Raw genomic sequence first — 27,568 nt, 5'->3', positions numbered from 1 at the left:
TCTCTTCTTTTCTCTCAAGAATCTTTTAGCTGGAAATTTTTGCTCTCAATCCAACAAACTCCTCAATTATATTTCTACCAGCTTCATCTTTCATCATGCCTACAACCTTCTTGTTGCGGCCAGCTGGGATCCCTGAAATGTGATCTTTGGGAAAGTTGCTTGTGTCAAACTTGTGTTCAACATCTCTGGCTGTCTCTGAAAAATTCTTCAGTTTCAATCTCATGCATGAGACTGTGAGTGTCTGTGAAAAGAAGCTTAGCACAATCTCCATATTTCTCTTTGATGTAGTTATAGTGGAAGACATGCATCAAAGTCTTGCTGATATCAAGAATAGCCATTCCGCAATAAACTGGCTTGTCAAACCTTCTTGATGTTCTCCCGATATGGATTGCAATGAGATTTCCGTCAAGTATTGTGCAATGTTTAAAGTTTGGTTTCGCTGAAAGCTTGTTGCTTTTTCTCGATTGTTGACTAATCTCACATCAACTTGAGTCCTGATGTTTTCCATTGTTTTTCCAAAGACGGAGTTGTTCATCAGCTTGAAGAAATCCTTTTCAAATTCGTTCTTTGCATTCGTGCGCAGGTTTGTGTTGAGATAGATGTAACTTTTCAGCCAAGGTTCTTCTTCAAATTGGATTCCTCTGTGAATATTTTTCAGTTCTATAACCTTGTGCAAAGTGATTTGAAGAAACCTTCGTACTCATGGTAACCTTGAATTGAACACGATTAATAGCTCTGGCTTACGAAAAAACATCTTTCTTATTCTTGGGCGAGTTGAATCTTAATATCCCAACTTGAGGAAGAAACTTTTGCCTTTCTTGGGGTATCTTCGATCGTTGTCACAACCCCACACGGCACAATGATCGCCACGAGGCATATTTCCAATAATATTTCCGTTTACGAGCTGGGAAGTAAACCAGAACTAGACTGTACACACTTATTTACAGCTGAAATTTCCTTATTGGGTAATTTCCTCTAATTTATACCTAACTTTGGAATATTTCGAGATCATTTCCAGAGGTCGATTTCATAATAAACCTTACGCAACGAGAGAACTTTATCTGTACGTTTTATCACATACTTCCTGGTTATTTCAACAAAATCTTACACTTCCCCCTACCAACATCGCTCTCATCCCTTTCTGATAAAACGGCTGCGAAAAAGCGCTGAATTCACTTCAAATCGTTTTTTTTTACGTCAAAAGAAGTTTCCGCCATATATTTCTTTGTAGCAACTTGCAATGTTTGCCCTGGAGCGATCCCAGAACCCTCTGCGCATAATAGAGGGATCCGGTTACTGGCAACTCATTCCAATTGAGCTCGGCTCATGAAAAGTTCGACGTCTGAACCGGGCCTTAGAAAGGTAAGTGAAATTGAAACCTTAAAGATCAATGGGCAAATCAGTGTGAAGGCTGATGGTTTCTAAAGAAACTGTTTGGGGCTGCGTCGGTGGGGGTAACGAAATAATTTGGATATATCAACAAAGTTGAAATGGTAAATTGGCCGGGTGACGGTAAACGGCAATGTCACGCAATTACATAACAAAAAGCATTCAAAGAAAAGGAGTGTGTGTCTGTTTCTTTTCAAACGGACACTGACCACAAACGAGTGGACGATGTGATAAAAAATGTGTCGGATAGCAAAACAGTTCGAAACGAATTCAATAACAAGCCAGCATCGACGAAAACTTTTCATAGATGATATACCGACAAATGACGAATCCGTGAAATTCTACAGGGGATTTCCGGCTTTGGCCTGTCTAATAACTGAACTGGAAAGTGTAGTATCCATTCTGTTTATCTGTATCGTCATCACTTAATCGGAAACATGACCTACAAATAAGCGAAAATCCTCAAAACTCTTGAACGAACAGTCTTCGTCGCAGCCATCTTTTCCAACCAGATAATGATACATATCAGGAAACCTGAAGGCTGGAATATCAGTGAAGCCATGAGTCCAAGCCTTAAGCGAAAGTGGATGGGGAAGTAATTTTCACTCCTGGCAATGTTATCAATTTAATTAATGAACTAACTCGTCCCGTTTCTTTGATTCCTATTCAATTTTGAAAATTGTATTTCTGCTGCATTCTAACATAGCTCCAGTTGTTCTGCTCTCCTCCTATTTTTACCATAAATAGAAATTTGAATATCTCTTCCCTTTAAAAACTTTTGAAGCTCAGATACTTTCGTATCAGCGAAGGGGTCAGCATTGTTCATTCCTATTCCCCTCAGCCTCGAATTGGTGCTAAAAACTAGTTACCAGACTTTCTCGCAAAAACAATTCGAAACGAGCCTATTGGAAATGGTAATTCAGAGAAACAGCCTGGAAAGAGCTGGTTCGCTATGTACCCTGGTTATTAGCGGTAAAAGCGCTCTGGGATCGTTCTCTTCAGATGCCTCAATCAGAAATTTAAAGAAAAAAGTGGCCTTCATCAAATTAAGTTCTCGTACCGAGTATAGCGTTCAAATTACGACGTTTAAATATTTAATTTGGTATGTGATACAATGTATATATGAAGTTCATATATTTTGAACTGCGGTATTAGATACGTATGATCGATCCTCGAAGCAGAGAGCGCTATTTATGCAATAGCGAAAATTAATTTAGTATCTGTTAAAACATTACATGGATATAGTTGAAGGTGCGCCCTTATTGGACACTCTAACTCCGAATATCCTTTGCTATTCACCTCCGAGCTTAGCGCGCAGTATTTGCGCCTGAGAATATTGTAATCGTTGCGGGAAAAAACTGTCAAATCATCTTTTTTCGCTTATCTCACTGTTTTAGTATGTACTGAAAAAATGCTGTCTTTAAGACACCAGAATGTCGGTGGCTAGAGGTAAATATATACCTCGCAACCCCGCCGCCTCGCGGCCGCTCGTTAATTATCCACTACTAGCAACCTCCACTTCAGTAAACACATAATTGTTAGCTATTACTTTTTTAGTATTCAAAGAGAAAAAAGAAAGAAGTTAAATGTGCAATGCGTATGTGAAGGTAATATCTGATATAGGTTCTAAAAAACAAGAGGGCATAAAGAAAAAAACACATTTAGATCGTAACATATAAACAGTGAAGTAGCGACAAAAGAAAAACGTTTTTTTCTGATGAAAACCGATTTAAGAATATGAAAGACTTTTTCTTTAGGTTTTATTTGGGTATCTGGAGGATCTTTTAGAGGTATCTTAAAAAATTGGACTGTTTATTCTTAGAACTTTTAACATGATTAAACCTCAGAACATGCCGATCGCTTTATCGACAGCTAACTCTTGAAATTGTGGGAGGAGATGGATCATTAGTAACACGTTAACTTCGTTGCCTGCTTGTATTGTTGAATTAGGACGAATGACAGGCATTCTTATGAGAAGTTTCAATCGTTCCACTCTTGTTTCTTGATAATTTTTTGTTGTGACAAATTGAGTTGCGGATGATGATGGCACGAAAAACAAAGATGATGCAAGCAATATTTTCATTTTTCTTTTATTAACCCATTTAGCGTGCTAAAATACTTCCCCAAAACCCGTACAATTTATAAACCATAAATTAGCCTGACGACTGTTTCACGTTCTGATATTTCCCTTTCCTTTTCGCGTAGGCCAGGTCCCATTTCAATAAATGATCCACTTTTGAGTTGGATAAATCTGGTCCTTTATCTGTTAAAAATAAACATAAATGCGATTTCAGTTTGCTTTTGGATGAGGTGTACACGGCATTTTATGGTTTCGTTGAGGTGTCCGCTGACCAATAAAATACTGTATACAATGAATATATGAAGTTCATATATTTTGAACTGCGGTTGTAGATACTTATGATGCACGATCCTCGCAGTAGAGAGCGCTATTTATGCAATAGCGAAAATCAGATCTGAAAAAAATCAGGCCTGTACGGGATTCGAACCACTGACCTCTGCGATACTAGTGCAGCGCTCTACCAATTGAGCTAACAAGCCAACTGGGAGCAGGCCGTTAATTTGATTCGTAATAAACCAGTGATGATAAATCAGATACAATGAATATATGAAGTTCATATATTTTTTTTTTATATATGAACTTCATATATCTATTGTATCTGATTTATACATATCCATATATCCATATATCAATATATCCATATATCCATTTCTATCTGATTCATTGTATTTTTTTTAATCACTAGACACTATTTTGACACTAGTATGGAACACTTAATGAAAGTTTGAAAACATGGTCAATACCGTGTTTTTGAGAGGAATATCCTCGAGAGCCTTCAAGGAAAACGTTATGCTCCGTAGCTCAGTCTGTAACGACGTCCTAACTTATAGTATTAGGCTGCCATGGGTTCAAATCCCGTCGACGCTCCAATTTTTCGGCCTTCATTTTTCTAATTCTTTTAATTGTACGTCACTTGTGAGGATCATTTCTTCCCTTTCATTTCTTCCTACTGGTGAAAAAAATACTTAATTCATTTAATTGAGACATCAACGATGTAGTTGGCGCCTGATATCTTTTTATTCTCCTTTGGCTACTGGAAAAGTAAAGTTTTCTAAAAGGAAAATCGTCGTTAATTTTGTATGATACACTTCAGTCTTTAAATCAACGAAAACTCACTTGGGCAATTTTGATTGTTGCATTCTCTGCTTAATTTATTCGGTCCAAGTCCCGCGCAATCCTTTCCTCCGGCGCTTGGCGGTGGATTGGTGCATGTTCGCTCTCGATATTGCTTACCTCCTCCACAAGTCTTAGTGCATTTGCCATATGGCCCCCAAGCAGAGTACCCACCATTCCCTACAAATTGATAAGTTTTTGTTAGGCTCTTGATCCAGAAAACAATGATTGCACGTTATCTATCTATTTGATACAGAAGTCCATCCCCTAAAATGGCTATTACGATATTTCACAGTTTTGTGCTATGAATTTGTTAGGAGTAGTGTAACCTTAGATTGATGTAATATCATATCGTTTGATGAACCACTGTTCACAGCTTTACAACTTTAAATTTGCAATTCGAATTGTAATTTCCATGGAGTTTGCTTTATTTCAATTGCTCATAAAATTCATAGTAAATGAAGATGTACTGCACTCACGTGGGCAGTCTTTCATATTGCAATCCTCTGTTTGCAACGAGGGTCCAACACAGTTCTTTCCATCATACTGCGGTATAGGGTTGTCACATTTCCTGCTGCGCGCTCTTCTGCCCCCACCACAGGTGGCAGAACAATCGCTCCATTCGAGCCAATTGCTATAACCACCATCAACTGGAAATAGATAAAGAAGCCGTCAAACGTTACTTTGTATAATGCTAAATGGTACATGAACCGAGTGACCTGCACCTTCGGGGCTCTCCAAAGCGACAAGGGATATCACTACTTTCTTTGGATGAAATACTTATCCATTGCACCCCCCCTCTTGAATTTCATAAACTTTCGCTGTCAATCTGCTTGTGACTATTAATGCTTCCGGATAGAAGAGGGCATCGTAAGTGAAAAATTTAACCTTGGCCAGGAAAAGACCTCGGTCCTTAGGACCTGAATTGTAGCACGCCACATCCCTCACGACTTTCCCTTTGGTATTACCAGCGTTTAAAAGTCCTCAATCAATCGTCTATTCAATTATGAAAACTCTGAAATGAATGGGCCCCAGTTCCGAAATATCTTTTCCACCCTGTTGTGGTTTGCGATTGGTGCACTGCCGATTACGTCGGCGTATTCCTCCACCGCAGTTAGCAGAACATTCACCCCACTCGTTTCAGTCAGCGTAACCTCCGTCAACTTTACAAACATAAAAATAATGGACTGAGCCGTGACTTATTGAAGCAGAGAAATTTAGTCTCTACAAAAAAATTCATTATATAAGGGATTTTTAAACCAACAAATTATGTGAAAACGACATTACAGACCTTTTTAGGTCTCGGTATGCAAAGGGAAAAATTCAGCAATTAGAGCTAGCGTTGGGGATTCTTGTTTGGTTAATGTCGTCCAAAAATAACTTTTTTTTGTGCATCCCAAAGCGATATTGGCGACTTTGGCGATTTATCTTTATTTGCATGTGACCAGCTTTCTTTATGAGAGTTGAGGTGATTCCTCAGTCATGCACTGTGCATCCTGTACTGCGCATAAAAATCACGTAGTCAAGCTAACAAGCGTGCGCATTCGCAGAACACGCTATTGTTTTTCAATACCGTAAAATCGCTTCCTCCTAGCTACCTCAAAATGTCACAGTGTAAACCGATGAAATGACGCGCGCGATTAGTACCATTACGGGCATAAATGGGGTAAGTCTGGCTCATCTTATCTCTTAGACAAGCATAGTAACTTACCTTTTCAATTGTATCTTACGAAACAGACAGTAGTATGGAACAGATAATTAAAGTTTGAAAAAATTTTCAATAATGTTTTTTTGAGAGGAATATCCTCGAAGCCTTCTAGGAAAACGTTATGCTCCGTAGGTCAGTTTGTAGAGAAGTCCTAAATTATAGTATTAGGCTGCCAGGGGTTCGAATCCCGTCGACGCTCCAATTTTTCGGCCTTCATTTCTCTTAATCTTTTAATTGTAGGTCACTTTTGAGAATCATTTCTTCCCCTTCATTTGTTCCTACTGGTCAATATAATACTTATTTCATTTAATTGAGACATTGGTGATATAGTTGGCGCCTGATACCTTTTTATTTTCCTTTGTCTATTGGAAAAGTAGAGTTTTATAAAAAGAAAATGGTCGTTGATTTTGTATGATACACCTCAGTCTTTGAATCAACGCAAACTCACTTGGGCAATTTTGATTGTTGCATTCTCTGCTTAATTTATTCGGTCCAAGTCCCGCGCAATCCTTTCCTCCGGCGCTTGGCGGTGGATTGGTGCATGTTCGCTCTCGATATTGCTTACCTCCTCCACAAGTCTTAGTGCATTTGCCATATGGCCCCCAAGCAGAGTACCCACCATTCCCTACAAATTGATAAGTTTTTATTAGTCTCTTGATTAGAAAACAATGATTGCACGATATCTATTTGATACAGAAGTCCATCCCCTAAAGTGGCTGTTACGATATTTCGCAGTTTTGTGCTATGAATTTGTTGCGAGTAGTGTAACCTTAGATTGATGTTATATAATATCGTTTGATGAACCACTGTTAAACTTCTTTGGAAGAAAATATAATGGTTCTTTATCATAGCTTTACAACTTTAAATTTGCAATTCGAATTGTAATTTCCATGGAGTTTGCTTTCTTTCAATTGCTCATAAAAATCATAGTAAATGAAGATATAGTGCACTCACGTGGGCAGTCTTTCATATTGCAATCCTCTGTTTGCAATGAGGGTCCAACACAGTTCTTTCCATCATACTGCGGTATAGGGTTGTCACATTTCCTGCTGCGCGCTCTTCTGCCCCCGCCACAGGTGGCAGAACAATCGCTCCATTCGAGCCAATTGCTATAACCACCATCAACTGGAAATAGATAAAGACGCCCTCAAACGTTGCTTTGTATAGTGCTAAATAATACATGAACCGAGTGACCTGCACCTTCGGGGCTCTCCAAAGCGCCAAGGGATATCGCTACTCTCTCTGGATGAAACACTTATCTATTGCACCCCCCCCCTCTTGAATTTCATAAACATTCGCTGTCAATCTGCTTGTGACTATTAATGCTTCCGGATAGAAGAGGGCATTGTAAGTGCAAAATTTGACCTTGGCCAGGAAAAGACCTCGGGCCTTACGATCTGAGTTGTAGCACGCCACATCCCTCACGACTTTCCGTTTGGTATTACCAGCGTTTAAAAGCCCTCAATCAATCGTCTATTCAATTATGAAAACTCTGAAATGAATGGGCCCCAGTTCCGAAATATCTTTTCCACCCTGTTGTGGTTTAGGATTGGTGCACTGCCGATTACGTCAGCGTATTCCTCCCCCGCAGTTAGCAGAATATTCACTCCACTCGTTCCAGTGAGCGTAACCTCCGTCAACTTTAAAAACATGAAAATAATGTACTGATGCGTGACTTATTGAAGCAGAGAAATTTAGTCTATACAAAAAAATTCATTATATAAGGGATTTTTAAACCAACAAATTATGTGAAAACGACATTACAGACTCTTTTAGGTCTCGGTATGCAAAGGGAAAAATTCAGCAATTAGAGCTAGCGTTGGGGATTCTTGTTTGGTTAATGTCGTCCAAAAATAACTTTTTTTTGTGCATCCCAAGGCGATATTAGCGACTTTGGCGATTTATCTTTATTTGCATGTGACCAGCTTTCTTTATGAGAGTTAAGGTGATTTCTCAGTCAAGCACTGTGCATCCTGTACTGCGCATAAAAATCACGTAGTCAAGCAAACAAGCGTGCGGACATTCGTAGAACACGCTATTGTTTTTCAATACCGTAAAATCGCTTCCTTCTAGCTACCTCAAAATATCACAGTGTAAACCGATGAAATGACACGCGCGATTAGTACCAGTACGGGTATAAATAGGGAAAGTCTAGCTCATCTTATCTCTTAGACAAGCGTAGTAACTTACCATTTTAATTGTATCTTACGAAACAGACAGTAGTATGGAAAATTTCATGAACGTTTGAAAAAATGTCCCATACCGTTTTTTTGAGAGGAATGTCCTCGAGAGCCTTCTAGGAAAACGTTATGTTCCGTAGCTCACGTTGTAGAGACGTCCTAACTTATAGTATGAGGCTGCCAGGGATTCGAATCATGTCGAAGCTCCAATTTTTCGGCCTTCATTTTTCTAAATCTTTTAATTGTAGGTCACTTGTGAGAATTATTTCTTCCCTTTCATTTTTCCCACAGGGCAAAATAATACTTATTTCATTTAATTGAGACATTGGTGATGTAATTGGCGCCTGATACCTTTTTATTTCCCTTTGGCTACTGGAAAAATAGAGTTTTCTAAAAAGAAAATAGTCGTTGATTTTGTATGATACACTTCAGTCTTTAAATCAACGAAAACTCACTTGGGCAATTTTGATTGTTGCATTCTCTGCTTAATTTATTCGGTCCAAGTCCCGCGCAATCCTTTCCTCCGGCGCTTGGCGGTGGATTGGTGCATGTTCGCTCTCGATATTGCTTACCTCCTCCACAAGTCTTAGTGCAGTTGCCATATGGCCCCCAAGCAGAGTACCCACCATTCCCTACAAATTGATAAGTTTTTATTAGTCTCTTGATCCAGAAAAAAATGATTGCACGTTATCTACTTGATACAGAAGTCCATCCCCTAAAATGGCTATTACGATATTTTACAGTTTTGTGCTATGAATTTGTTAGGAGTGTGTAACCTTAGATTGATGTTATATAATGTCGTTTGATGAACCACTGTTAAACTTCTATGAGGCTATGAGGCTGCCAGGGAATCGAATCATGTCGAAGCTCCAATTTTTCGGCCTTCATTTTTCTAAATCTTTTAATTGTAGGTCACTTGTGAGAATTATTTCTTCCCTTTCATTTTTCCTACTGGTCAAAATAATACTTATTTTATTTAATTGAGACATTGGCGATGTAGTTGGCGTCTGATACCTTTTATTTTCCTTTGTCTACTGGAAAAATAGAAATTTATAAAAAGAAAATGGTCGTTGATTTTGTATGATACACTTCAGTCTTTAAATCAACGCAAACTCACTTGGGCAATTTTGATTGTTGCATTCTCTGCTTAATTTATTCGGTCCAAGTCCCGCGCAATCCTTTCCTCCGGCGCTTGGCGGTGGATTGGTGCATGTTCGCTCTCGATATTGCTTACCTCCTCCACAAGTCTTAGTGCATTTGCCATATGGCCCCCAAGCAGAGTACCCACCATTCCCTACAAATTGATAAGTTTTTATTAGTCTCTTGATCCAGAAAAAAATGATTGCACGATATCTATTTGATACAGAAGTCCATCCCCTAAAGTGGCTGTTACGATATTTCGCAGTTTTGTGCTATGAATTTGTTACGAGTAGTATAACCTTAAATTGATGTTATATAATATCGTTTGATGAACCACTGTTAAACTTCTTTGGGAGAAAATATAATGGTTCTTTATCATAGCTTTACAACTTTAAATTTACAATTCGATTAGTAATTTCCATGCAGTTTGCTTTAATTCAATTGCTTATAAAAATCATAGTAAATGAAGATATAGTGCACTCACGTGGGCAGTCTTTCATATTGCAATCCTCTGTTTGCAATGAGGGTCCAACACAGTTCTTTCCATCATACTGCGGTATAGGGTTGTCACATTTCCTGCTGCGCGCTCTTCTGCCCCCGCCACAGGTGGCAGAACAATCGCTCCATTCGAGCCAATTGCTATAACCACCATCAACTGGAAATAGATAAAGACGCCCTCAAACGTTGCTTTGTATAGTGCTAAATAATACATGAACCGAGTGACCTGCACCTTCGGGGCTCCTCAAAGCGACAAGGGATATCGCTACTTTCTTTGGATGAAATACTTATCCATTGCACCCCCTCCCCCCTCTTGAATTTCATAAACATTCGCTGACAATCTGCTTGTGACTATTAATGCTTCCGGATAGAAGAGGGCATTGTAAGTGCAAAATTTGACCTTGGCCAGGAAAAGACCTCGGGCCTTATGATCTGAGTTGTAGCACGCCACATCCCTCACGACTTTCCGTTTGGTATTACCAGCGTTTAAAAGCCCTCAATCAATCGTCTACTCAATTATGAAAACTCTGAAATGAATGGGCCCCAGTTCCGAAATATCTTTTCCACCCTGTTGTGGTTTAGGATTGGTGCACTGCCGATTACGTCAGCGTATTCCTCCCCCGCAGTTAGCAGAATATTCACTCCACTCGTTCCAGTGAGCGTAACCTCCGTCAACTTTAAAAACATGAAAATAATGGACTGAGCCGTGACTTATATAAGCAGAGAAATTTAGTCTATACAAAAAAATTCATTATATAAGGGATTTTTAAATTAACAAATTATGTGAAAACGACATTACAGACTTTTTTAGGTCTCGGTATGCAAAGGGAAAAATTCAGCAATTAGAGCTAGCGTTGGGGATTCTTGTTTGGTTAATGTCGTCCAAAAATAACTTTTTTTTGTGCATCCCAAGGCGATATTAGCGACTTTGGCGATTTATCTTTATTTGCATATGACCAGCTTTCTTTATGAGAGTTGAGGTGATTCCTCAGTCATGCACTGTGCATCCTGTACTGCGCATAAAAATCACATAGTCAAGGAAACAAGCGTGCGGGCATTCGTAGAACACGCTGTTGTTTTTCAATACCGTAAAATCGCTTCCTTCTAGCTACCTCAAAATATCACAGTGTAAACCGATGAAATGACACGCGCGATTAGTACCAGTACGGGTATAAATGGGGAAAGTCTGGCTCATCTTATCTCGCAGACAAGGATAGTAACTTACCTTTTTAATTGTACCTTACGAAACAGTCAGTAGTATGGAACATTTCATGAACGTTTGAAAAAATGTTCCATAACGTTTTTTGAGAGGAATGTCCTCGAGAGCCTTCTAGGAAAACGTTATGCTCCGTAGCTCGCTTTGTAGAGACGTCCTAACTTATAGTATTAGGCTGCCGGGGGTTCGAATCCCGTCGAAGCTCCAATTTTTCGGCCTTCATTTTTCTAAATTTTTTAATTTTAGATCACTTTTTAGGGCCATTTCTTCCCTTTCATTTGTTCCTACTGATCAATATAATACTAATTTCATTTAATTGAGACATTCGTGATGTAGTTGGCGCCTGATACCTTTTTATTTCCCTTTGTCTACTGGAAAAATAGAGTTTTCTAAAAAGAAAATAGTCGTTGATTTTGTATGATACACTTCAGTCTTTAAATCAACGCAAACTCACTTGGGCAATTTTGATTGTTGCATTCTCTGCTTAATTTATTCGGTCCAAGTCCCGCGCAATCCTTTCCTCCGGCGCTTGGCGGTGGATTGGTGCATGTTCGCTCTCGATATTGCTTACCTCCTCCACAAGTCTTAGTGCAGTTGCCATATGGCCCCCAAGCAGAGTACCCACCATTCCCTACAAATTGATAAGTTTTTATTAGTCTCTTGATCCAGGAAAAAATGATTGCACGTTATCTATTTGATACAGAAGTCCATCCCCTAAAATGGCTAGTACGATATTTCGCAGTTTTGTGCTATGAATTTGTTACGAGTAGCGTAACGTAACCTTAGATTGATGTTATATAATATCTTGGGAGAAAATATAATGCTTCTTTATCATGGCTTTACAACTTTAAATTTGCAATTCGAATTGTAATTTCTATGGAGTTTGCTTTCTTTCAATTGCTCATAAAAGTCCTAGCAAATAAAGATGTATTGAACTCACGTGGGCAGTCTTTCATATTGCAATCCTCTGTTTGCAATGAGGGTCCAACACAATTCTTTCCATCATACTGCGGAATAGGGTTGTCACATTTCCTGCTGCGCGCTCTTCTGCCCCCGCCACAGGTGGCAGAACAATCGCTCCATTCGAGCCAATTGCTATAACCACCATCAACTGGAAATAGATAAAGAAGCCGTCAAACGTTGCTTTGTATAGTGCTAAATGGTACATGAACCGAGTGACCTGCACCTTCGGGGCTCTCCAAAGCGACAAGGGATATCGCTACTTTCTCTGGATGAAATACTTATCCATTGCACCCCCCCCCCCCGTCTTGAATTTCATAAACTTTCGCTGACAATCTGCTTGTGAGTATTATTGCTTCCGGATAGAAGAGGGCATGGCAAGTGCAAAATTTAACCTTGGCCAGGAAAGGACCTCGGATCTTACGATCTGAATTGTAGCAAGCCACATCCCTCACGATATTCCTTTTGGTATTACTAACGTTTAAAAGCCATCAATCAATCGTCTATTCAATTATGAAAACTCTGAACTTTCTACAAAAGTGCAAAATTAATTCAAAACATCTTTAAGGTCATAAGTATAAGTATAACTTTCTTTTAACACGAATCATTGATGAGCAAAAAGATGCTCGTTACAAAAATGTACTAAAGTAATATAATTAGAAACTATAATATGATAAATAAATAAATAATTTGAGAAAATATATATCAAAAAAAAATACATGCTATATATCCGAAATATACAGTCTAAAAATATTGCAGATTAAGGGCTAATAAAATCTATTATTGAAATGACGCGGAAGGCGTGAATCCAGCGCAGAAGGTGCATTTGCAATTAACTTCGGTATCACAGTCATTATCCTTTGACTGCCAACGAAATAAAGTAAGAGCTACCATGTTTCGTTACTGGATCCAAATGTTGCAAGAGGTCATATACAAAAACCAGTTATGCTGCTCCTTCAAATTGGTATTTGAAGTGATATTTACGGAAGAGAAAGGGAAAGGGAAAGGAAATACGCATGCGCCTTATCTACAAAGTTAGTTAACAGTTTCTCACTTGGACAGTTGCGTGTATTGCATTTTCTGGTTGAAACGTCTGATCCCAGCCTGTCGCAGTCTTTGCCTCCGTTTGCCGGTGATGGATTGGTACAAGTGCGCCTTCTAGTTTGTTTTCCTCCACCACACGGTTCACTGCAATCACTATACGATCCCCAAGCGGAGTATCCGCCATTTACTTCGGAACGTAAAAAAAAACTATTATTGACCTAATCGTGCTGGTGTCCTTGAGGAGGAAACTCCTCTTGAAATAAGGGGGAGGGGGTGTGAATTTTCTGAAGAAACTGTGGCGCTTCGTCGGTGGGTGTGTATAACAAGACAATTTGATTTTATCAACTGAGTTGGTAATGTAAATTGGCTACCATAAAGATTTTCAAAGCTGACGTTTCGAGTGTTAGTCCGTCAGGTTTTAGCCCTTTGCTCTGAAGAAGGGCTAACGCTGGAAACGTCAGCTTTACTCCTCTTGAAATAACTGCTACAGTTCAGGGCGATAATCGTTTGACTGAAAATTGGATTGTTTGAGAGAAAGCTTGCGGCTGCGTGCAATTCTTCAATCCCTTTGATGTTCTCACTCTAATAAATGTTATTTTTCCGGTTAATCTCTAAAACATGGAATGGGAAGATAAGAAATGGGATTTCGACAGAAAAGGTTTATGCGTATACCTGGACAGCCTCCATCATTGCAATTTACATATTGTGTGTCCGGTCCTAGATCTGAGCATTCTTTTCCACCTGGACTTGGAGCGGGATTGGTGCATGATCGACGGCGGCTCCTACGCCCATCTCCACAAGTTTTGGAACATGCAGACCAAGAGCCCCATTCGGAATAGCCCCCGTCATCTGCGGTGGAAAAAACAAAGGTGACTAACGGTTTGCAATTTCTTCTCAAACAAGTGGTATTTTTTATCCAGAAATACATACAAAATATTTCGCACTAACTATATGAAGGAAAACAATGTTTACTAGAAGGCATTAATGGGCTGATAGCCTTTACGATGAGCGGTTTAAATTTTGGCCATTTAACGCGGGCTAACGGTAAACCTAAAATGACACAAAATGACACGTTGTTGAAAGGAAAAATGTTTACGGCTAGTTTCTATACGTCTAACGGCTGAATTGTTTGGCTGTTTTTTGGCTAACATTTGACACCACTAAGACCCTCCTACAGGTTAGCTATCCGTCAGTGTATAACTTAATGATAGCACGTTAAGGTAACTAACAGTTGCCAACTTGAAAATACGAAAAAGCCAACTTAAAATTACTGATGCACGCATAGATATTTAATCTTACTTGTCTTGCATCCGTAGAATTCAGCCCTCAGGGCGATGTATCGATACCATTCCTCTGGAACAATCCTCAAATAGCGCGTCCGAATAGGTTTGGGTAAATTGTGGCTGACGACTGTGTATCGGTCATTGTTTCCCGGGAATGTCTTATAAAAACAAAAGTCAACTATATCAGTTAGAAAGGTATTACGAGTAAAAAATCATTTTTGATAAACAGACTGCTGATTTGAGGTAGTTGCTAAGAACACTCTTCTCCAAATAAGCTACTGTGAAATAACAGGAAATCAGTACCAGCATCTTAGCCTAATCCTAGCTAATCTTTCAAAGAATCTTTCGAGTGAAGCCGGAGCAACCACAGAGATTAGTATACTGAAGAGGGAGAACAGCTTTGGACTCATAATTCTACAATGATGTAAACTGCTTTCACAAGAAATTTTTAGCAAGACGTGATTGGATTGGACCATGCTTATTCTTACTGTGATGATTTCATGTTATTTTAGTGTGGTAGAAATCACTGCATCGTTACTTTATGGATTGACTGCAGATCTGGTGAGCGAATTTTAAGGAGACGAAAATTCTCTCTAGTTTGTGGGGTACCTAGCAAAAATATTTGTACTTATTCTCTAATAGAAGAGTAGTTGAGCATAGCGTTTATTCGGCAAACAGAAAATTGGAACCTCTAGCTGAGGGTCTGGATGGGGGAGACTGTTAATGATTAACTTGGTAAGTTCATTATTACTTTCCGACCCTATAATTTTGGCTGAAAAGTACATATAGCGTACACTCGAAAATTTAGTCGAAACCTGGTACAGCAAGAACTGCTTTTTCTTAGTTCTAGAATGAAATAAGATCTTTCAAATGACTTTCAGTCATTGTTTAAGTCAGTCACGACTCTTCTGAACACAAACATATACAGCCCATATGTAGCGCACATATAACGTAAACTTGAATATCAAGTCGAAAACTGATACCCTAAGAACTGCTTTTTCTCAGTTCTAGAATGAAACAAGATCTTTCAAATGACTTTCAGTTATTGTTTAGGTCAGTTACGACTCTTCTGAACACAAACTTCTGTTTTCCCGTGCGCAACATTCCTTTGCAACCACTTAACGGGTCAAAATGTTGGAAAGAAGATCGTCAGAAGGAAAACAAACTTGTGAAAAGTCCTCCAGCATAATATATGAAATTTATGTTTTGTTTTACAAAGCTTGGATTATGGTTGGCTCCGATGAAATAATCGGAAAAGAACGTTCTTTTGTCTACTTTTCAACTAGGTTATTAGAGAAAGCGTAACTTAGAGATTCAGGCGAAAATGGGCGCGAACTGGCCGCCCAGATCTAGAAACCGTAATTGGGGTAATATCTTCATCCTCTTGGTCAGAAAAGTCGTTTTCTGAGTCCGTGTCATATTCATCTGCATGTGTTTGCACCTCAGCAGCTGCCACCTCAACGATACAATCGTCAGCAAATATGATATCTGTCACATTCCCACCTTTCGAAGTAGCTTGAACAGCTCCTTTGTTGCTGCTGAACCCTACTGACTGATCTCCCGAGTTAAAATCGTTACCTAGTCCCGCCAACAAGTTCACTTTGGTGGAATCTTGTTGCTTCGTGTAGACGCCCGGTGGTAAAGCCCCTGCCCTGTCCTTGGTAGTTTCTTCCCGAACTGTCCTTTGCCTCAAGGGACGATATTTCTCCACAAATTCTTTCATAGCACTTTCAATCTCGGGGTCGATCTCTACTGAAGGTAGAGGTCGCATAAAGTACATTTGCAAACTCCGTGCTGGTCTGAGGGACAAGATACTAGGATTTTTCAAGAGTAAAATACTTGGCTGCCCATTTCGTTACTCTCTTCAACGACTCCTTGGTAATTAATCCAAAGTCTTGGGAATACTGTAATGCGGTGAAGGTCTCATGCTTAAAATGTGAAACTGCATGTAGATTCTCCACAACTGTTGTGAGTAATATGCTCAATTCAATATCTTGGAGACAATCGTTGTTAATTGAAGCTATGCTGTTGTCCAGGCGGTGCATTCCTTCTTCGAGAAGTTTAAGTGAGATTAGAACATAGCTAGAAGAGCCGCGCAATCAAATTCAATATACGTAAGCGTGCTCAAAATCCCGATAGTGCACGCTGATAGCGTGCGCAAATCGCTTCGCCAGAATTTTTTTTTTTCGCGCGAGCGGCCATTGTAAACGCGAGGGAAAATAATATATTTCGCGACAATAATGGATACATACAGAGACTCAGTCCCCTATTCACAAAACGAAAACAATTTTCCGACCTTTTCCCATGGGCTAGAGTTCTTAAATGAGACAGAAAAGAGAAAAACAACGGAAAAGGAGACTCGGCATCAGCGCTGTCACGATTCGCTTCACTTAACACTGTTGTCCGTTTTTCGCGTGCGATTTGATGCACAATTCCACCGGCTATGTTCTAAAACAATTGGTTCATGCTTTTCGCTGTTAACTATCGAGTTCCAGAGCACTTGGGAAGTTTGGAGAGCACTCAAGAAGCTAGAGATTTCCTCGGCTATTGCCTCGGGCAACTCTTACGCTTCTTTCGTGCTCTCCAAACCTCCCACGTGCTCCATAACTCGATAGTGCACGCTAAAGCATGAACCAATTCTTAACTTGAGTTTTATGAGACACACTTTGTTTACGGCATCTTGAAGAGACAATTGTGCTTTCTCTATGCTTTGGGCTCCGATACCAAAGTTGTCATAGAGACTTCCTAGAATGACACAGTACCACTTCTAAGACTTCTAAGAACGACACAGCACGACTGAGTACGACACAGTACGACACAGTACCACTGACTCCCGACGCTAGTTTAATGCAACCTGTAACCACATCCGATATGAATAGAGTCTTCTCCATAGAACAGATGCCAAGAACTTGCGTAAAAGAACACGTTTCATCCGTTCCTTCACTTGCTCGTTCCTGACCAGAGCCCATCAAGGTTTTAACGTTTTTCTCAGAAGGACTGAAGAACTTTACCTTTCGTTCCCCCGAGTCAGTGAACGCTATCCCGTCTTCAAATTCACAAAGTCTTTTGATTTCTCTACAAGACTCCGAGTTGTTCTATAGAAGTTGGTCAACTTCTAAGCTTTAAAGGTCGCAAACGTAAAGGCCACCGTCTAGACCGACTGCTGCAAAGTAAGCTCTTGGTTTGAGAAATTCCATAGATATGATATTCAAAATGCCAGTCGGGTACGTAGGTCACGAGTCTTACTCCGGTACCAGCAATGCCAACTCCATTGTAGTGTAATGTCACTTGCATAATTCCTCTCTAGGCATCGTCTGCACACAACAGAATGTTTCCACTTGCAGCACAGATTGAAGTTGGCTTTTCTAAAGAAGGGCGAACCTGGACAACCTTCGAGTTTCCGAATTCAGCGACTTCGAGTTTCCGAATTCATCAGTTAAGATATCGAGGAGGACATAAGAACGAAATGGTATATCTCTGCGATTATTACTGTGAAGCCATGAGGTGCGTAACAAATGCTGCACAATGTATTTCGAGCCAGCTAAGAACCTCTCGAAAATCGCACAAAACCAGAGTATGCCCAGCAGACAAACATCATGAAAGAGGACCAGTCAGTCGTATCACTGCGACTCTATCAGATTTAACTTTAGCCATCAGGAAATAGACTTTGTATGCTTTTACTCCAATTTTAAGTTTATTTACCTTAATTAACTTTAATTTGAAATTTCCTCTCACTTTGTTAAGCGCCTAGATCTATCATTGGATAGGCGCTATATATAGGCGCTTTATTTACTTATTATTATTATTATTATTATTATTATTATCATTATTATTAACTTTTTCACAGTCACTTTACCTATGTCATTATAATCTACATAAAACATAATCTACATGAATTCAAGAATTAGAAAATTCTGACAGCGCCTATAAGTCGGCATCTAATATAATGGGCATTTTATAATAAAAACTAGGCTAGTAACTGATGTATTTACACCAATACCAAATACCAAACCACTCTAACACAGCATGTTTAATTTGCTATCTGTTCCAGCCAGCATGGTCGGAAGCTCCAAATTCCATTGCTCGTCCGTAGTTAACGCAAAATTATCCCTCTTGCCGCATGATTTCGGAGCCATGTGATAAATTTCCCATCAAAATCTCCGAGGCCATATTTACTAGAAAACTCCTATAGACCAAGGAACGAACTAAAGTGCTATTTCAGCGCCAGTTCGGTTTTAACATCTTTGATAGGTATACGACTTCTGTGACGCTCAAATGCCGTTTCTGACTCAATTCGATAAAAGCTTACAACAGCTCTTAAAATACCAGCACTCACGGCCATCGCTTAAGTTGACGATCGAGTTGGGTATCAAAGACCATATAACTGATATGTGGCACGTGACCTTGATGTGGATGGCACATGCGGTAATTATTAACTAAATACGACGCTCTGGCGTACCCCTACAGATATGTAATGGAAAATGTACTTTCATTGAACAAAATAAACCAACTGTCCTTATTTTACATCCAGTTTTTGAAATATTTAGGGTGATCCGGGCTTTTGTCAGTTGTCAGTAAAAGCCCACCGCAAATGTCAGTTGTCAGTTAGTTTTTCAGCGATTTGTCAGTTGTCAGTTAAATTTTGGCCATCTGTCAGTTGATAGTTAACCCCATCCGCTTATAGAGGTCTGATTTTCGAAATGTAAGAAAAGCGAGTAATATACAAACGATATGCTTTAACTCAAACGTCTTTCACTTGAAATACTTCATAATAATGGCTCGACGTCAAAACGCTCTACGAAAATTATTATTTCGAAGGACAGTTTCAACTCACCATGGTGAAACCATTCGGTTGATACATGTTCCACTGAGATTTATCAAGACTGTATCTTAATGTGTATTTTGTGACATACTGATTTTTATTCTGGCGACCTTGGGTAGCAATTCGTGTGACTTGCGTCTCAACCCCGAAATCAACCTGGAGCCACTGGTTCACGTTCTGAACTCTTGCTACCCAGGCTCCTTGGCGGCCGCTTACAGGATGAAAGTGAAGTCTCGCATTTTCAGGACCATAATTGGCATTCCATTTCGATGAGGCTGTCAATGCAGAATTTGGTATCTTGCCGTTTTGCATCCCAAGTTAAATCTGACATGGAGGAATACTGGGAATGGAAAAACCTGTAAAGCAGGTGCAGTGCCTCAACGAGAGAGTCAATAAAAGGTAAACACCACAAAGTACACTACTGAGTTATGGATGCACGTGGGAGGTTGCTAAGGCAGAAAGAAGCGTAAAAATCGCGCGAGACGATTGCCGAGAGCGACTTTAGCCTCTTGACTACTTGGCAAAACGTCCTAAGCCTCTGCATTTGCTCACGTCAGTAGCATAGACTGTGCACACTGAATTGACCAATCAGAGTGCGCACTTTACTTTTGGTTATGTTACAATTTCTTATCATGTTTTGCATTAGATGAGTTCATGTGATCTGCAGAAGACGGGTTTTTGATTTAGCTTGCTTTTTACTTCTTATCTCAGAATTAATATCAAAACGCAAGCCTATATTTTCCGGCAAACCATCCAACCGCTGTTACAAGGAAAACCACTGAAAGCATTGTGCCCCAAATCAAAATATAATGTCAACTGATAGATATAGATTTTATCGTTCTTCTCTCGAATTGCTTCTTTTTACCTTCAAGATTTTTGTTTTAATTTTTGTTAGTAAGGAAAATAGGACTTTATCGTGCTTAAACAAGTTATTGGAAATTCGAATTTACCTAGCATATTCCCATTAAAGGTAGAAAAAAAAAGTTGCTTTCAGGTTTTTTTTCGCGCCAAGGTTCTTGTCTCGACCTAAAATTCTAGTTTTGAACTGCAGGGAGAGTTTTCATCTAGAAACATTTCTCGAACAAAATTATACAGATAATATTGAAATGTAAAGATGAAAAATAAACAATTTCCATCTGGAAACTCGATTTTTAAAAAATTGTTTATTTTTTATCCTTACATGCTCACTTTGGCGGCTGGTTGGCTGCATGTGATGCTTTAATGCATGTGATGCTTTAATGTGACAGCGTGATGCTGTTAGTGAGCTTCTATGCGCTAGCTGATGTTTGGCTGTGTAGCCGCGTGATGCGGTTCCAGTCAATACCCACTAATTGACCCTTGCTCGCCATAGAGTCTCCTGTAGCTCAGTGGTTAGAGCATCCGACTAGATCACGGAGGATCGTGGGTTCATATCCCATCTGGAAACTCGATTTTTAATATTGAAATGAATTATGATAAAAGGGCTGAAAAGTTATTGTACTCAGGCACGGTTTTGAATGGCTTTGTGCCAGTTGGTTCGTATATGCTATTGACAAAACTGATATACTAACCGCTGGTGCATCCGTAAAGCTCGAAACGTAGTGCTATATAACTTTGCCATTCTTTTGCGTGGATTCTGATATATTGTGCTATAATAGGCGGATTTAGAATGTTCCCAACGATTGTATTCTGGTCCGTATTGCCTGGAAGAACCTATAAGACATGAGAGGTGATAATGAGCTAACTGTTTCTGTTACATAGGTTCTAAAACATAACAAGCGTGAAACGAGACTGACGTTGATTGGCATGGGCATCGTTTAAAGATAAGTGACAGATGGAGAGGAACAGACCGCAGGTAAATAAACTAGGATTTTTTCCCTGGGAACCAAAACACGGCTAGGCCTTGCGGAGGGAACAATTGCCTGTTGACTCACACCTGATAAAAGGATAATTTAAGGGGCATCGTAGGCTTCATATCTGCAGAAGTAATACAAACTTAAATACAGAGTAAAGTTTAATGTTGTAGCTCAAGGACGCTCGATAAAAAAAGTCATGTCAGCCCTTTATATTACCTTCAATTTCAAGTCGCTGTTTAATTTCTTACCAGGTTATCATTGTAAGGTAAGAATGGTCCACCCTCAACGCTGTAAGTGAGAGAGAAGCTTTTAACCCAGTGACCTGCATCTTGCCTCCCTCTTGTGGCTATACGTGTTACTTTTGTAATTTTTCCCAGATCAACTTGGATCCATTGACCAAGGTCCTGTGAATTAGGTAACCACGCTCCAGCAAAACTCCCTGACTTCACCGTATTCAGTCTGGCGCGCTCTGGGCCATAGTACTGATTATAGCTGGTAGTAGCAGTGATAGCGCTGTTGGGTATTTTCCCGCTACTCATTCCAAGTTCTGCTTGGCATTCCAGTTTTGGGGGCTCGAATCCTGATAATTTAAGGGATAAATTACCAATTAGAGTCAAAGCCAGGAAACTGCGAAATGCCAATCGAGACGAAAGAAGGAAAGGGTGGCTCTGATTAAGAGGCAATTACACACTTTTTATTTGGACTATCGCTCTTTCAGAAGAGTGGTATTCGTCAATCTTCATTCAGATAGCATTTCTTTTGCAGAGCAAAAGCAGCATGTCTCGCCACTTTTTTAACTATTATTAACGGAGCTGGGGGAGAGTTGTAGTGGATACTTGCCGAGCCGCGAAATGGTGAGCTAAATGTTCACCACTTTCCTCACGTGAATAATTGTTTTAGTAGATACCGCACAGAAACCAAACTGTTTTGGGGATATCAAATCCTGTTTGCAAAAAAACAGGGGAAATTATTATAATAAAAAAAAAACACCATCATCTTTAGTAACTAGGATTATTTTGAATTTCTGCCCAAAATTAAAAACATTTTCCTTTTTCTTCATTAAGAATCTTATTCCAATGTAGCATGCGATATGATTGTTTGGTTAACGAGATGCTCGTGGGTACAGTGACAGGATCAACGGAATTTCCTTCATAGCGCGATTTTCTTAATGAATTTAGGGTAACTTTTTTAAAAACAAATCATTTGACTGGATGGAAGGATCTCATCTGTTGGGAAAAAAACTTACCTGATTTACAGCCATAAAAACCAGCTCTGCAGGCAATATATCCATGCCAAGTCCGCGGAATAATTCGCACATATCGTGCAATCACTTGTCCTCGCCTCAGAGAATGGCAAACAGGCATAAATTGGTCTGAGTTTCCCTTGAACACCTGATAAGATACAACAAACGCCTAAAGATTAGATTCGCACAAGATCTACGATCTCTAGTCAGCGAGAAGTTGTACAGATATCCTAGTCGGTTTACTTAGATGGTGCTTACCGCTAAATATTAGGTGAATAAGCTTTTCATTAGCTGTTTTGTTTTTTAGCTTGATTTTTTTTGTGCCTCAAGATCCCATGGACAACGACAGACTTTTATTTCTGAGATTATGAAGGCTGCATTGACTTTGAAATCTCGATCAAATATATAACATGAACCTCTTGCTTCCTAACTATAAGAACATTTCTTCTTGAGGATATAAAATTTTATTTTGGCCACCACGATTACGAAAAGTCTATTCGTCAGTAAAACAGGTTATTACCTCATGGACAGTTCTGTAAAAGACTCCATCATAACTGAATGCCAGTGAGTAACTAGTCAGCCAGTGGGCCGCATTCAGCCTTCCTTGGGTGCAGAATGCCATCACTTGCCTCCATCCTCCTAAATTCACTTGAAGCCATTGGTTCTGGTCACTCGTTTTGGCCAGCCAGCTTCCAGAACCTCCCTCATACTGTTGGTAAAGACGACCTTGGCTCGGTTTGTAGTAGGAATTATAATAAGAAGACGCAGTTATGGCTGAATCAGGGATTTCATTTGGATCTTCCATTCCAAGTCCATCCATGCAGTTAGGAAAAACTGGAGGCTGAAAGCCTTGAAAAGCAAAGAAGTCCAAGAGAACAAGGCATACGTAGTTAAATTCTCACATCCCTGTGTGAATAAAATACTAAGAAATGTATGAGCACTTGACTTCCTCAGGCTTTTATTCCTGAGACCTCCAGGTATACAATATCACCAATTGAATTAAATTGAACTTAGAAATTCTCTGAGAAGCTTCAGCGAACTTCGCTAAACACGTACGTTCAAAAGCCTTCTCTTCTGCAAGAACTTCGCGCTCAACTCCCCTATATCATACAGAAAAGGATAATTAACGCGAAACATTAATATTTTAGAATACACGATATTTCTAATTGTTAGAAATTTCTCCAAAGCACACGAACGTGCTATGCGCACTATAATAACACAATAGACACGAAACCACATTGGTTTGAAGAGGGGTGTATATATAGTTACCAGAGTCGCAACCAACAAACTCGAGCCTCATTGAGATGTGTCCATACCATTCCACTGGGTGAACACGAAAAATACGGGCGATGATTGGTTCGTCCAGCTCGGTTTCCACGATAGTCAGACGGTCTCTATTGGCATAGTATTCCTAGAAAAAACAATCACTAAGTATATTCAATTCATAAAACATCTGGTGCTTTCTTCTCAGATATTGTTGGGTTGCTGTCAGACATACTGTGTAACTTTTACACTTGGTTTTTTTTTTGTTTTTTCCATAAAAAGATCATTCCAGCCAACAAAACATACGCACATTTATTTACGAATGTACTTTTCTTTTTACTTAAATAGGTTGGCGCTCTGGGAAAAGTTTTGGCTTTAATATTTTCTGCATCAAACCTACATGTAGGATTTTGGTCTACGCTTTGTAATTAGTCCATAAGCTCGCGTCTGTCCGGTGAACTAGTCGGATACAAAATGCATTTCAAGCAGTGACTTAACCGCTCTTGTTTTACCGCTCTCCAGGCCGCTTGAAAGAGCCCGCCTTGAGTGCAAATTACACTTCTCCCGTTATACTTACTTTCCCTCCAGTTTGCCTTAGTATTTTCTCTGGTTTTGGTTTTGTTACTTCATGAAACGCTCATTGTTCCCTGGCGAATGCATGTAGGCGCCCAGCTTGGGGTATTATTGTTCATATTACCTCCAATTGTTCGGAGTGCGTATCATGTATTTTTCTCTGCAAACTATTTAATATATTTACCCGCGGAACACTGTAAGGGTGGTGAAGTTGAAAACTGAAATATCCTCCATCAAAGCTGTAAGACACCATAAACTTGGTCACCCACTGTGCGGCGTTGTGGCGTCCTTGAGTTATGATGCTCGTTATTTTGACAATCTTTCCAAAATCCACTTGGAACCACTGACCCTCATCGTTTCGCTTAGCAATATATGTGCTCTGATGGTTGAGCCTTCCCTTGCTCGCTGCATAAGTAGCGCTCCACTGCAAATATGAAAAAATGTCAATTAATGAATTAGTTGTGTTGAAGCGTGACATGTGTCATTTCGCGCTATTTGACCCTGCGAGACATTGAGCTTTATCTTGATATTGTAGTTCTTTGTAGAATCTGACCTTAGTGACCTCCTCGGGTTTTCAATTACTTTCCTCTAATATATAGATTTAGCCAAGCCTAAAAGCGGTGCTCGCATTTTTTTTCCCGCACGTTTCAAGGGCACAACGCCTTGCCCCGGCCAGGACTAGAACCCGAGTCGTCCGACTTGGAGCCCAGTGCACTGACCACTGATCGAACTACTGGACAAAGCCGTGGCGTTGGTGTTGCCGCGGTACAGTTGACCGCGCATGCTAAAAGTAGCACCTTGTACAGACGCCCTTACGGTCATAAGTCCAAATTTTTTCGGCTTGTTGGGTTACTACTACCATTTTGTATAGATATGGGGCTACGCTCTACGAGCTCCTCTGTTATAAAGAAAAGTTCTATAGTTTTGAAGGAATAATTTTTGAGCTCGAAATTTCTCAGACTTAAAAAAGTCATTGAAACTGATTTGAGATTAGTTGTGACAGTCTTGCAGCTCCTTTTTTCTTGATGCAAACGTATAAGAGAGATATAAACTATTTTTTTTGTAGTCGGCTAACTTTTTTTTCTCCTCTCTGAACCAGTCAAAGGCAAGCATTAACGGGAGAAGTAACATTATATAACGAAAATATCAATCAAGCTATCAAGTAAAGCCGGAGTGCTTTTGTAAATACCTCACTAGCAGATGATAAAGCAGAGTTTGGAATTTTTCCATCTCCCAATCCCATTTTATCTGTGCAATCTTACGAATTAAAACACCAGAAAGCAATAGACAACATTAGATAAAGTATAGATTTAGACTAAGAGAAATTTATTTTTATGATTTCAAAGATATTTGTCGAATTTTAAACTCGTACTTCAAAATCTCTGAAGTAGACATCACAACACAAATCAATTTTAACAATTTTTGGCCACGTATGAAATGTAATTGATCTGGGTTTTGATTCTTTAAAAACGGCAAATGGTAACAAAATACAACAAATTAAACCAGGCACTTTCAATTACTCCTCTGCTTGAATTTTGAATTAGGTTTATACCCAGTAAATAACAGGCCCTCATGGGAATTTTTTCCCGTCAAGTGTCCCCTGTCAGGGAAAGTGTACCAGGGGCCAGAAGTGGTGGTCAACCGATTCGGCTGAAACTTGGCACAAAAGTTGAGTGTGATAGGATATTTCAACAGCCACTTTGGCTCACTTCTCTGACTGTTTTTTCCGGAGTTTCAGGTGGGGGGGGGGGTCCTATTTGTGGCCTGTGGAGCACCAAAAATTCATCCTAGTTGGCATTTTGAAAAATTCATTTAGTTGGCATTTTGAAAGTGCTATAAAACTCCATTGGTAAATTGTGCTGCCAAATGAATTTGACCATGAACTCTACTATAGTGGACCTTTTACTTCATAAATATAACTTTGTTCTGAAGTGGTTAGACAGAGAGGAGCCTGGAGCTAAAGTTCAATAGGTCTAATTTGAGGTCAAAATCATTACCCAAAATTGCCATTTTTCAAAAAACCATTACACTAACCTGCCTTCTTGCATAACTTTCATACCAAATCATTATGTACTTTAGTGTCCCATTTATCAAAATCAGTTGAGAAAAATTTGGCTTATTAGGGTTTGTTAGGTTTCTGGCACAAACTCTCCATGCCCCTCTAAGGCCAAGCAAAATGGAGTTTTGAGCATAATTCATGCTATTGACGGACCAAATTCTTGACATAAGGTCCTAATTTTGTATAAGTGAGTGAAAATGAAATATCAAAGCCAAATCAGTGTCATTATCTGGAAACACCTCGACTCATAGCTTACAAATGCACTAAGAAGGCCTGTGATTAGCGCTACAAACACCTAGCGGTTTAGCGAAATAAAGTAAAGTAATAAATGAAAACCTTGTACCCATCATAGAGCACAAATGATGATGTCCTGACCTAAATATGACAATATTTTCTTAAAGATGGTTGAATTTTCTGTTTTTCTCATAAGCCAATTGAAACAAGTATGTCTTCAACTGCGTCTTGAATTGGTCAACAGAGGTAACACTCCTGAGTTCAAGAGGCAATTGATTCCATAGCCAAGGAGAAACTACAGAAAAAGCTCTATCACCATATGTCTTTAACCTGGATCTAGGCTGAGCAAAAATATTCTGAGAACTAGAAAGAAGTAAACGCGGACTATTATGGCAGTATAAAAGTTTAGATGGATAAGTTGGTGTCTAGTCCTTCTGCACTAAAAGCAATATTTTAAAATGCGCGCGTTGGTGTCAAGCACTTCTGCACTAAAATCAATATTTTAAAATGCGTGCGATAGTTAACGGTAGCTAGTGAAGTTTAAATGTGATAAGAGTAATACGGTCAAACCGCTTAATTAACGTAACAAGGCTTGCAGCAGTATTTTGTATTAATTTTAGCTTATTCAGCAGATGTCTGGGAAGTCCATATAACATGGAATTACAATTATCCAGTTTAGAGCTAATAAACGCATTTCAGGAGTGTCTTCAGTTAAGTACCGTTTCCTAATCTTGGCAATGTTCCTCAAGTAATAATGGATTTTTTTAACGTGTTCCGTTAGGTTAAGACAATGATGGATGGTAACTACCAGATTCCAGGCAGGAGTTTTAGGTTGAATCTTTTCATCACCCACTTGGATGAACTCTAGGGCGGGCCTGGAACGAAATTGTGAGGTTATAAGGACAAGTTCAATTTCCTCCTGATTGAG

At 39.4% G+C, this 27,568-nt stretch overlaps 1 protein-coding gene across 1 annotated transcript; it reads right to left on the bottom strand.

The window, feature by feature from the left end:
* Nucleotides 1-3,463: 3,463 nt before the first annotated feature.
* Nucleotides 3,464-25,590, bottom strand: LOC111346982 (SCO-spondin). Its single transcript, XM_088736972.1, is given in 21 exon segments — nucleotides 3,464-3,652; nucleotides 4,586-4,762; nucleotides 5,062-5,232; nucleotides 6,739-6,915; nucleotides 7,245-7,415; nucleotides 8,926-9,102; nucleotides 9,588-9,764; nucleotides 10,095-10,265; nucleotides 11,779-11,955; nucleotides 12,265-12,435; nucleotides 13,339-13,515; nucleotides 14,001-14,177; nucleotides 14,628-14,769; nucleotides 19,446-19,789; nucleotides 20,984-21,125; nucleotides 21,517-21,848; nucleotides 22,515-22,659; nucleotides 23,032-23,360; nucleotides 23,781-23,922; nucleotides 24,532-24,771; nucleotides 25,537-25,590. Coding segments are annotated over 21 exon segments (3,903 nt in total). The 3' UTR covers nucleotides 3,464-3,542.
* Nucleotides 25,591-27,568: the final 1,978 nt, after the last annotated feature.

The sequence above is a fragment of the Stylophora pistillata genome, chromosome 10, assembly GCF_964205215.1.
Source record: "Stylophora pistillata chromosome 10, jaStyPist1.2, whole genome shotgun sequence".
Classification (NCBI taxonomy): domain Eukaryota; kingdom Metazoa; phylum Cnidaria; class Anthozoa; order Scleractinia; family Pocilloporidae; genus Stylophora; species Stylophora pistillata.
Note: the sequence above shows the minus strand (reverse complement) of the source record. Positions and strands in the feature narration are given on the sequence as shown.